Below are 12,126 nucleotides of genomic sequence, written 5' to 3'. Positions count from 1 at the left end.
ATTGATTTTGGAATTACAAATAAAGTTTAATGAATAGGTGAATTTGCAAAAACAAAATCAGTTAATAAAGCAGACTGATTGTACTTAAATGTATGTTGATTCTCACATGCTGTCACATGCAAAATGTTCCTGAAAGCTGACATTTATCCCTTGAAAAAAAAAGTAAGAAGCATAGGATTCTCTTCTAAATAAATAGGTGAATTTTCTAGGTGAATTGGGGCAACTAATGTTGCCATTATTATCCAAGAGCAAGGCAACATAAATACACATGCAAAAGCTAGCACTACCTCCAGTAAAATAACCATATCCATCTTCTATCTACTCAATCTAAATGATCAAATTACCATTATGTAATAAATTAATGCTGCTGATGTTCTGAGGTAAATAATTTTTTAACTTAGAAATTTATAATTAGCCACATTATTCATCAAGGATGAAGTTAGAATGAATACATTTTCATAAGTGAAAATAATAACAATGATTGTGGATGCTTGTCATTCACAGTAGTTAGGTTCTATAAAATTCCTATGAACACTGCATTTGTGAATATTGAATCACTGCTCCTAGGGGAAATACAGAGTTTGGTCCCTGCCAGCCTCTGTTTTTATGCATTTCTATTTAAAGGCACTTTATTTAATACTCATTGTTGATTCATTATCATTGAACTTGTGACCAATAGCACTATAACTCTTGCCTCTACACAGCTTATCTAACACAGATGTTTTCTCTGTAAGAAAAAAAAAAAAAAAACCTTTTCCTTCAGAAGTTACTTCAAGATATTTCCCAGCAAAGCCGGAAACTAAGAAATTGTTAAGACACAGGAACCAGGAATTTGTGGATCTGACCCACTAGAATTTATCTGATTTTAAGGATGCACCAGAAACAGAGCAGGAAATGGGGTCTCTGGGAGGAAAGGGTGCAGTCAGGAAATGGGGATTTTGGAGATTTGTTATTGAAAACAGCAATTTAGAATTTTCATAGCCAAAGATGAAGAAAAAAGTAAGAAAAGTAATAATTCAAACAAAAAACCTGAAGCTGAGTGATAAAAAACTAAATATAATCATATCTTAATACTTTGTTGTACAGTGAACAGTATTTATAGTAATAAAACATAAGCAAATTACAGATTTTCATCTTATAAAGCCAACTTTTAGTCAAGGCATGAATAATTTATTTCTGGTAACAGAATAGAAAATACATGCTTCCAACACACTCAATATAAAAGTAAATCTGTGGGACATGGAAGCTGAGAGGTAGAAGAGTGGAAAAATAGTGAACGAACTTTTACAACTAGTATATTGTCTTTACAGTTACTATACTGTCAACAGTAGTTGGTATGGAAATAGAAGTGTAACTGTGTTATATAAAGTAAAGTTATTTAAAATTGTGCTATAACTAGTAATATATTGAGAGGATGTGCAGGTGTAGGTGAAGGACATGAAGTAAATCATCACTTATTATATAAGAAAAGGTAGGTAAGAGATGACAAACTAATAAATCAACCAGTAATATTTACTAGAGTAAGTAAAAATTAAAACAAAAAAGTTAAAGAGCTAAGAGTCATTTAATCTACTGATACGGTTGGCTTTGTCCCCACCCAAATCTCATCTTAAACTGTAGCTCCCGTAGTTCCCATGTGTTGTGGGAGGGACCTGGGGGAGGTAATTGAATCATGGGAGCAGTTTCCCTCATACTGTTCTCTTAGTAGTGAATAAGTCTTATAAGATCTGTTGGTTTTATAAGGGGTTTCCCCTTTGGATTGGCTCTCATTCTCTCTTGCCTGCCACCATGTAAGACATGCCTTTCACCTTCCACCATGATTCTGAGGCCTCCCCAGTCCTGTGGAACTGTGAGTCCATTAAACCTCTTTTTCTTTATAAATTACCCAGTCTCAGGTATGGCCTTATCAGCAGCATGAGAATGGACTAACACATTTACCAAGGGAATATTATATAACCATTAGATATTATTAGGAACACATCATATGTCTCAATAGAATGATCTAGAAGTTACTAAGTTTAAAATTCCAAGCTCAGAATTTAAACATAGTACATAACTATTTATGTAAGAAAAATAATAAAAATGTGTGTGTGTGTGTGTGTCTGTATATACTTGGAATGCCACATAAGAAACACTATTTGCCTCATGAAAAGGAACTCAGGTGTTTGAGGAACAGTGGCAGGATATTACCTTGTTGAACCTTTTAAATTTTGAACAATGCAAATACACAGGATATGCTAAAAGTAAATACAAATTAAATTTTAAAATAAAAAATAAATACTTCTGAAAAGAATAACTGGAGGTAGAAATAAATAGACTCTTGTTTTTTAATTTTAAAACCCTCAGTAGAATTTGATTTTTTAATTCTGTTCATATATCATACACACACACACACACACACACACACACACAAGCACACACAGACACATTCTGAATTGTTTGCCCACCATTGTTTACCTGATTAATTCTTATTTATTTTTCAAGAGTCTGGTGACACAACTTATCTGTGAAACTTGTTCTGACCCTGGCTAAGCTCTCTGTAGCATGAGTCAGTTCTCCTACGGTATTCCAGAACATCATTGATCCATCATTATTATAGAATTTTCTTTCACATAGTAATATTTAATTATATGCTGCCTCTTCCACTAGACTGAGTGAAACCCTAGGTCACACAGAAATAATTTCTCTTTGTGTCTTCAGAATTTCAGTGTACTCTTTCGAATTTAGTTCTGCCTGTCTTTTGAATGAACTGCTCCCAGCACTAATAGGGTCAGCCTATTCCCTGCTCAAAAGAAACAATCCTAGAACCCATCGAGGAGGTGGGATGTGTCTGAGAACAACTAATTGAGAAACAGGAACCATCTTGCAGGTCAGAGAACAGTACAATAGGGTTAGCTTAGGCTAGGATAGAGGTGGTGGTAGTTCACATTCTTTCTGCCATTCCTACATCATTGCTTAAGATGCCTGTGGAATAACTGGTCCACAGTTTGGAGACATAAAATCAGTGATTATAAAAGATAAGTTACTAAAAAAAAATGGTGGATGAGTGGGGAAAGACAGAAAAGTCTTTAAGGAAAGATAATAGATTTTATGTGTTTGGGGACCAAGATGGAAGGGATACATTATTATAAGTATAAAGTTCAGGGTCAAGGTTGGGGGACAAGGTGAGAAGTTAAGATCATATCAGTTGAAATTGATTATCAGAAATACAAGGATTATCAATGAAAATTCCTTTAATGAAGTCTGAACTAATTCTGTCTACCTTTGAAGCAACAACTGTAGGTTATTGGTAATGAGCAGTAGTCCCCCGGCAGAGCTTCATGAATTCTAACACTCTGGGGTCTTAGCTCATCAATATTCTTTTTCCATTCTACAATCTCCTCTTCATCACTGGTTGCTTTCCCAACACCTGTGTGAAAAGGCTCAACTTGTTTTATTCTAAAAATGAAACAGATATCCCTGGTTCTGATATCAGTCTCATGGGATTTTTAAAAATTGTAAACCATAATTTACCCTTACTTTTGTCACCAAACTTCTCAACAAGGTAGTCAACACACCCACCTCTACCCATTCCTTCCCTAGCCCTTTGCCTTCTTGCTGCATGCCCCGCCTCCGTGGTTTTGTTTATGGTCTTCCTGCTGCTTAGAATGTCCTTCCCACCCTTTTCTGCCTGATCCAATCCACATGTCCTTTAATGCTCAACTCAAGAAGCACATCCTTCAAGATACCATCTATAACAAGCTCCTTCCTCAACATTTCATGACTGTATACTTTACCTCTGCAACCAGACATGGCTGGCTCTGGAGATCAGCGTAGATGTATGTGTTTTGCCATTACATTCATCTTGTAATGCTGATACTCTTTCATTTTCCTTCTCCAACACCAGGCTATAAACTTGAGAAAAGGAATGGGATCTTTGTTGTCATTGTATTGCTAGTGCCTAGTATAGTTTCTAAGATGAACTGGAAAACCAATGAACTAGTAAATCAATGCGCATTAAACTGATGAAAAACAAATAAACTACATCTCGAGCACTGACCTTTTTCCTGGTCTCCAGTCATGCATTTATAACCAACCTGTCTGGGAACCAAGGTTAAGTGCACAAACTCTAGAGACAAACTTATTGGAATTAATCCCAGATCTGTCTCTTCCTAGTTGTGTCATCTTGACAACTTAAACCCTGTACACCTCAGTTTTCTTATCTACAAAACAAGGATGATGTTAGTACCAACTCAAAGGCTTTTTATGAAGATTATATGAGTTCATTTTTTAAAAAGGTCTTAGAAAAGAAAGCAGTAAGTAGTAAGAAGATAGTAAGTACTATAAAGGTGTTAAAACATAGTTAAGACCACCTGAAGAATCAACTGCTAGCTCAAATTTTACAGGATCCAAATTGAACTCTCAAACATACTCCTCTGCCTTATTTGCTCATAACAGCTAATGGTAACTGTTATGGGTAAAGTTGTGCCATCACTACCTGCTTCTCAAATTTATATGTTGAATTCCTAATATCTGGTACCTTAGAATATGACCTTATTGGAGATAAGGTCTTTACAGAGGTAATCAAATTAAAATTAGGTCATTAGGGTGAACCCTCATCCAAACGACTGATGTCCTTATAGAAAAAGGAAATTTGGATACACAAACAAACACGAAGAGAAGAAAATGTGAATAGACATTGGAAAAAGAAGTCATCTACAAGCCAAGGAGGGAGGCTTAGAACAGTTCCTTCCCTCACACCCCTCAGAAGGAATCAACCTTGCCAACATCTTGATTTTAGATTTCTAGCCTCCAGAACTGTGAGATGCAAACTTTCTGTTGTTTAAGCCAATGGCAGCTCTAGCAAAGGAATACACTAGCATTATCTCTGCTACCCAAGATGGGTCATTTATAAATGAAATAATGAACTACCCAAGATGGGTCATTTATAAATGAAAACAGTTTAATTTTCTCACAGTTCCACATGGCTGAGGAGGCTTCAGGAAACTTACAGTCATGGTGGAAGGAGAAGCAAGCACCTTCTTCACAAGGAGGCAGGAGAGAGTGAGAGCGCAGTGGAAACTGCCACATTTAAACAATCAGATCTCATGAGAACTCCCTCACTATCATGAGAACAGCATGGGGGAAACCGTCCCCATGATCCACTCACCTCCCACCAGGTCCCTCCCTCAACACGTGGGAATTACCATTCAAGATGAGATTTGGGTGGAGGCACAGAGCGAAACCATATCATTACCACTTCTGTTTTATAAATTCCTAATCCATGACACGAAGTCCAGTTCAAATATACCTGCTCAGTGAGGTTTTCTCTGATCTCCTCCAACAAAAATGACCATAGATGCTTCAACCTCCTCTACTGCAATTTTAACATCCTAATTTATATTACATCCTCTGTGTACTCACTCCCATCTTCCAGATTTGTGTTTCTTGAAGGAAAGACCCAACTTCTTTAAAATTGGAAATATTTTTATTATGAGAAAATGTAGTAGTTCAATAAGATTCTCTAAGTCATTTGCTGAACTCAAAAAGTAAAATGTGTATAATTTGTCTTTAAACTGCATAATGAAGTTTCCTATTAAAATGAAAAATTTTATATTACTGACAGTTTTCCACAAGTTTTACCCTTCCTAGTGATTTATATTCTGCCTTATGTTTTTTGATACCAACTTTATTGTGAGTGTCAAAGAACTTCTAACATGTTCCTAATTTGGAATCTTTATAGCCGTACTTCAGGAGCTAACAGAAGCATAATAGTGAAATGAGGCAAAAAAAAAAAAAAAAAAAGTATTAAACAAATAAATTCCCTTCCTCAAATTTAAAATATTTTTTAAAATTCCATGTGAAAGTTTGTAAAGTCATGAACAGTTCTATCAATATGTAACATTAAAAACTTGAAGTGGGGCAAAAAGACATGACAATAAACTTTTACAAGGCAATAGCAGGCATTTTAGAACATAGAGATGTTATACCAATCACTAGAAAGTCTTAATTGTATTTTTACTAAGTTTCAGAGCTTCTAACTAAATGAACAGATACAATTAAAAATTTGAGGATGCAGCCTCATAAAATGTACACTAGTCATCACTTTACAGAGTTTCAGACACTTAATTATTTGTGTTGGTACAAAGTTCACATAGAAGATATAAATCTGTATATGTTTTGTAACAGTAATCATGTTTAGGCAATAATGTCCTGATTCAAGTAATTATTTTTTCAGAAGTAAAATTTTAACTTACAAAAATTACTAAGGATTAGTTAGAGAGTTGTGCACTTGTGAATTTATTCTTGATCTTGCCAGATTCATTCAGGTCAACAGCACTTTTAAACTTCTATAAGACTTCTTAAAATTGTTCTGTCTATGTGCCTAAATATATATAAACACAAATGTTCTCAGCAACTAACTGGACAGTTAGGGGTAAATGAGATAAGCGAGGCATTCACTATGCTACCTCCATTAGTGTTAACAAGAATTGTGTAGTTAATTCCCTCGCACTGCTCTTAATTTTCATCTCCTCTGTAGGGTCTATTCCAAAGCTTTTAATTGTTTTGTACAACTCTCACCCCAAGACAATTTTCACTTACCTCAGTAATGAAGGATTTGGCTGTAGCAGGATTCATAACAAGGATCGCTCGCCTAAGAGTGTCTCGATAGCGATTCAGTTCTTCTATTCTCATGGTGTCAAAGAGAGTGGTGATCATTTTATTGATGTTGTTTTCTACCTTCTGAAGTGCAACATCCATTCCCTGCTGAGACACTTTGTCCAAGAACTCCTGTATTCCACGGATATCTGGAAACATCAAAAGCCCATCAAAATACGTGTGAATTATTGTACAGAAGGAAGGCATAAGCTATTTCACCTGTATCAGAATAGATTATTGTTCCACACTGTAGGCTGTCTAAAATTACCGACTGAGTAGCTGACGGAACTCTCAAGTATGTTTAAGGTTTGGTACATTTTGAAATGTTCACATGAAAAATGTAGGAATTGTTATTTTTTAAATGGATTTGTTTCTATCTACATGGAACCTAAATGATGTCAATCCTAGAAATGTTGGGTGAGGGTGCACGGAGATGGTTGGAGAGATGCCCCATTTCTCTAGAGCAAAACAAGAAGAAGGGAAAGACATTCCCTATTTTCCTTAGCATTTTAAAGAGTAATATTAACCTCATGTAAGCATGAATATCATTGATGACTGATGAATCTGAATCAAGATTATGAATGTTTCTTAAAATAGGCAACAGTATCACTAAACTTGACTTTTATCAGTTAAACAGAAAGTTTCAAAAGGTTATCTTCAAAGGGCCTCAGGTCACTTAGACCACAAATAAGAGCTGCATTTTAATCTATTTAATTAGTATTACCTCCTTAGCTAAATTTGGAAAAGTTGGTAGGAGATACCAAGTTTGCCTTAGTAAGGAGAAAATACTTAATGTGCAAAACATATTTTTTCAAAACATATTTCAGCATTTTAGAAAATGTTAAGTAACATTTTTGATTGCATGATGATCAGCAAAATATTTACATACTTATTCCAAAATAAGCAAAGTTCTAGAAATTTATCAAATTAAAATGTTCAGTGTCCACGTCACACTTAAATAAGAAAAGTAAAATTCAATCTAAAGAGTTTATCATTTGTACTTTGATGTGTCTTTAAGTAACAATAAATGTCTGAAATATCACAAATATTTCTTCTTAGTATCAGATTGCTTGTTTATAGAAGAAGATATCTGAAATAAGTATCTGGCACAATACAAGCTTAATATAGATTATGCTATAATCTTAATATAGTAGATTTTCTTTTACTATATCATGAACTATATTTTTCATTATATATCCAAAGAATAAAATATTTAAAGGGCAAATACTAGAGAAACGAGTAAATGGGATTGTAGGGAACTTATGAATAGACTAGATCTCAAAATCCTTAATAGTGTGTGCTTCCCTGCAAGTAAAATTTGCCTCTCAATGGTAATAGTTAATTTATGTATTTTTCAACATACAAACCAGAAAAACCAGTAAGTAAATCCACAGAACAGGAAAACAAATAGCCAAAAATTTAGAAACTACATTTACTCTTATAAACATTTATATTTGCAAGGTTACAAATTGACTAAAATAACAATTTTGCTTTCTTCTTCTGATTGCTTTCATTTCAAAATAGTTGTAAATATTATATATTTACTTATCTGATGACTTTAAAAATCTTTACAACATATATACTGTATAAATTCTATCTTACATTACTTATCATTAATTATGTGGTAAACTCAGGATGTTACCATCAAAGCAGGTTAAAAGAATAAAATCCTCAGCTAGGGCAGAGGATGAGATAAAACAGGTGGAATAATAAAGGTGTTATGTATTCATTCAATATCCAAGTCAGAATGTACATAAAGGTGTAAGACTCTGAACCATGAATTAAGCAAAGGGTTAAATTTGATGGAATTTGGTTGACACTGGTACAGGTACAATAACAAGACTATGTACATACTAAGCAGATGTTCTTAAACTTTGACGTGAATCAGAATCATCTGAGAAACTTATCAAAAATACACAAGCTTGGGCCTCACCCCAGAACCAATATACCTTTAGAATACATGTCAGAGGCCCAGTGTGGTGGCTCACACCTGTAATCCCAGCACTTTGGGAGGCCGAGGGGGGCAGATCATGAGGTCAGGAGTTTGAGACCAGCCTGGCCAATATGGTGAAACCCCATCTCTACTAAAAATACGAAAATTAGTCAAGCGTGGTGGCACATGCCTGTAGTCCCAGCTACGTGGGAGGCTGAGGCAGAAGAATCGCTTGAACCCGGGAGGTGGAGGTTGCAGTGAACCGAGATCATGCCACCGCACTCCAGCCTGGGTGACAGAGTGAGACTCTGTCACAAAAAAAAAGAAAAAAAAAATACATGTCAGAGCAGACAGAGCAGATTATTGATTTCAAATTGTAAGTTGTTCTTTATTTGAGTTACTTAAATTGTACATCTGAATACAAGGCAAACAAAACAAAAGTAACATTGAAATAGATCCAAGATGCTCAGAAAACAGAGCATGACTAGAGAATAAAGTTTCAGATTACTTATTCTCTGTGAAATCTTCTGATTACAAAAATAAAATACCAGTACTAGTTTACATTTTCACTTTGAGAAAAAACTTGTTCTCCAAAAACATTTGTTGAATATTAGACACAATGCTAGGAGCTAGGAGCACATCAATGAATACCCATTCAAACATTAAAACAGACAATAAACAAGTAAACAAACTAAAACCACAAAGCACACTAAGTGTTTGGAAGAAAACAATGAATGCATTGGTAGATGATAATAGGCTGAGGAGGAGGATATATTTTACTTAGAGGAAGGTTTCTCTGCAAAACTAGTATTTAAACTCTGAGGTAAAGAATAAGAAGACATTATCCAAGCAAATAGATAAGGAGAAAAGGCAACAGCTCAGAAAATGCCCAGGACATTAAAGAGCCTGTGGATCAAAAATCTATAGGAGACCACTGTGGTTGCAGCCTAGCTAGTGAGACATGAAGCTGGATGGAGAGGAAGAGTCAGGTTATTTAGATCTCTGTGAGACACAGGAAGAGGTTTTAATTTTATTCAAAATACAGCTTTAATCTATTGAAAGTTTCAAGTAGAGGATCTGCCTTAAGTGGATGACTGGATATGTGAGCAGAATGAAAAGCAGTTTAAGTCTGGAAGTGACGTGTTTGATTGCATGTTTTAAATTGGGGCTGGGCATGCTGGCTCATGTCTGAAACCCCAGCACTTTGGGAGGCTGAGGTGGGTGGATTACTTGAGGCCAGGAGTTCGAGACCAGCCTGGCCAACATGGTAAACCTCGCCTCTACTAAAAATACATACCCAGGCTGAGGCAAGAAAATCGCTTGAACCTGGGAAGTGGAGGTTGCAGTGAGCTGAGATTGTGTCACTGCACTCCAACATGGGCGACAGAGTGAGATGCCCCCTCAAAAAAATTTTTTTTAATAAATAAATTGATCTAGTAAATTAATTATCCTTAATTTGAAACTATATAATGTTTTTTAGCTTTAATTTTTGATCAGAGTGATATGTATACTGAAAAGTGATGTGACAAAAGACCACTATAACCCCTCTGTTTCCTAACACTGGAATTCTGGTTGTCACTTCTTAGATATGTGACTGTAACATTTTTTGAAAATTTCTCCTCAACTGTAAATGAAGAATTTATTTGTTTATATTTATTTTTGAGACAGGGTCCCACTCTACTACCCAGGTTGGAGTGTTGTGGCATGACATCAGCTCATTGCAACCTCCACCTCCCAGGCTTAAGCGATCCTCCCACCTCAGCCTCCTGAGTAGCCGAGACTGCAGGTGCACACCTCCATGCCAGGCTAACTTTTGTATTTTCGGTAGAGACAGGGTTTTGCCATGTTGGCCAGGCTAATTTGAACTGCTGAGCTCAGGCGATCCACCTGCCTCAGCCTCCCAAAGTGCTGGAATTACAGGCATAAGCCACCACTCCCAGCAAAGAATATTTCTCTTATAGAAGTCTTCAAAGATTGATTTTGCAAAAGTGTCTGTGTGTGTTTGCTGTGTATATACAAAATCTAGTGTAGGGTCTAACATATTGTAATTCCTTTATTGTTAGTAACAGAACATGACTATTTGTTAAGAGACTACCATTCTTCCCACCAATAGGCCACATTGCCTAAATTTTACTGATGGCTAGCTACCCAAAATGGCAAGCATAAATTACAACACAAGGTAGACTCATGGAATGCAGGAGTTAAGCATAAATAGTTTTGCTTATTTGAGGAAATGACACCAAATACCCATGATATGTAACAATTGGTAAGTTCAATGAGAGAAGATTCAGAGCCATGCTCTTTATGAGCTGCTCTGTGTAAGAGTCGTTAAAAAAGAGAGTAGTCTGGGCGCAGTGGCTCATGCCTGTAATCCCAGCACTTTGGGAGGCCGAGGCAGGTGGATTGCCTGAGGTCAGGAGTTTCAGACCAGCCTGGCTTACATGGTGAAACCCCTCTCTACTAAAAATACAAAAAATTAGCTGGGTGTTGTGGTGCATGCTTGTCGTCCCAGCTACTTAGGAGGCTGAAACAGGAGAATCGCTTGAACCCAGGAGGCGGAGGTTGCAGTGAGCCGAGATGGCACCACTGCATTCCAGCCTGGGCAACAGAGGGGGACTCCTTGTCAAAAAAATAAAAAATAAAAGAGAGTAAGCCTTTGGTTTTGTTCAATGAACACAAACATCATCACACATCACAATCATTCAGCCACATTATCTGTATGCTGATTAGCTGGCAGCCAATGAGATGAGTTATCTGTGTTTCCAAAATAAAGAATATATGGTTCCTGACCTCAAGGTGCTTCCAGGTGAGTGGGTGTGACTAGGTGTTATTTATGGATAACAGAAAGCTAAAAGAAGTTTCTGTAGTTTCCAGTAATTTATTCTACTGACCAGATAATTACATAACAACAGGTGGTGGAAGGCTCATTAATTGAGTTATTAAACATAAGATTGGGGGAGGGGGAAGATGTTTTTTCCATGGCACTATAAAGGAACTTGTGGTAGGCAGAATATTGGTCTCCCCAAAATGCTCACATGTTAATCCCTGTAATCTGTGAATATACTAGATTACACAACAAAGACAAATTAAGGCTGCAGATAGAATTAAAGCTGTTAATTGTCTGATCTTAAAATAGGGAGATTATCCCATATCATTTGGGTGGCTCTAGTGTAATCACAGTCTTTAAAATTGGAAGAGGGAGACAGAACAGGAGCATCAAAGGGAGGTCTAACTCCTGAAGAATGTGTTGAGACTCAGCATCTTCAGAGAGATGCAAGACTGCTGGCTTTGAAGATGGGGGAAAGAGATCTTGAGTGAAGAAAGGTGGGTTGTTTCTAGAAGGTGGAAAAGGAAGGAAATTGACTCTTCCCTAGAGCCACCAGAGAACACAGCATTGCTGACACTGATTATAGCCCACTGAGATTCCATTTCAGACTTGTGATCTAAAAAATACTGGCTAGCCATATGTAGAAAGCTGAAACTGGATCCCTTCCTTCCACCTTATACAAAAATTCATTCAAGATGGATTAAAGACTTAAACGTTAGACCTAAAA

The 12,126-nt window shown here is 36.3% G+C and overlaps 1 protein-coding gene across 3 annotated transcripts in view; it reads right to left on the bottom strand.

The window, feature by feature from the left end:
• Positions 1–12,126, bottom strand: part of GRID2 (glutamate ionotropic receptor delta type subunit 2) — a 1,611,884-nt gene that overhangs the window by 661,294 nt on the left and 938,464 nt on the right. For all 3 annotated transcript variants that reach the window (XM_054682694.2, XM_054682695.2, NM_001164703.1), the window contains 1 exon segment: positions 6,583–6,788. In XM_054682694.2, coding sequence (XP_054538669.1) covers positions 6,583–6,788 — 206 coding nt within the window.

Source organism: Pan troglodytes, chromosome 3 (genome assembly GCF_028858775.2).
Source record: "Pan troglodytes isolate AG18354 chromosome 3, NHGRI_mPanTro3-v2.0_pri, whole genome shotgun sequence".
In the NCBI taxonomy this organism is placed as follows: Eukaryota; Metazoa; Chordata; class Mammalia; order Primates; family Hominidae; genus Pan; species Pan troglodytes.
This window is presented reverse-complemented; position numbering and strand designations above follow the sequence as displayed.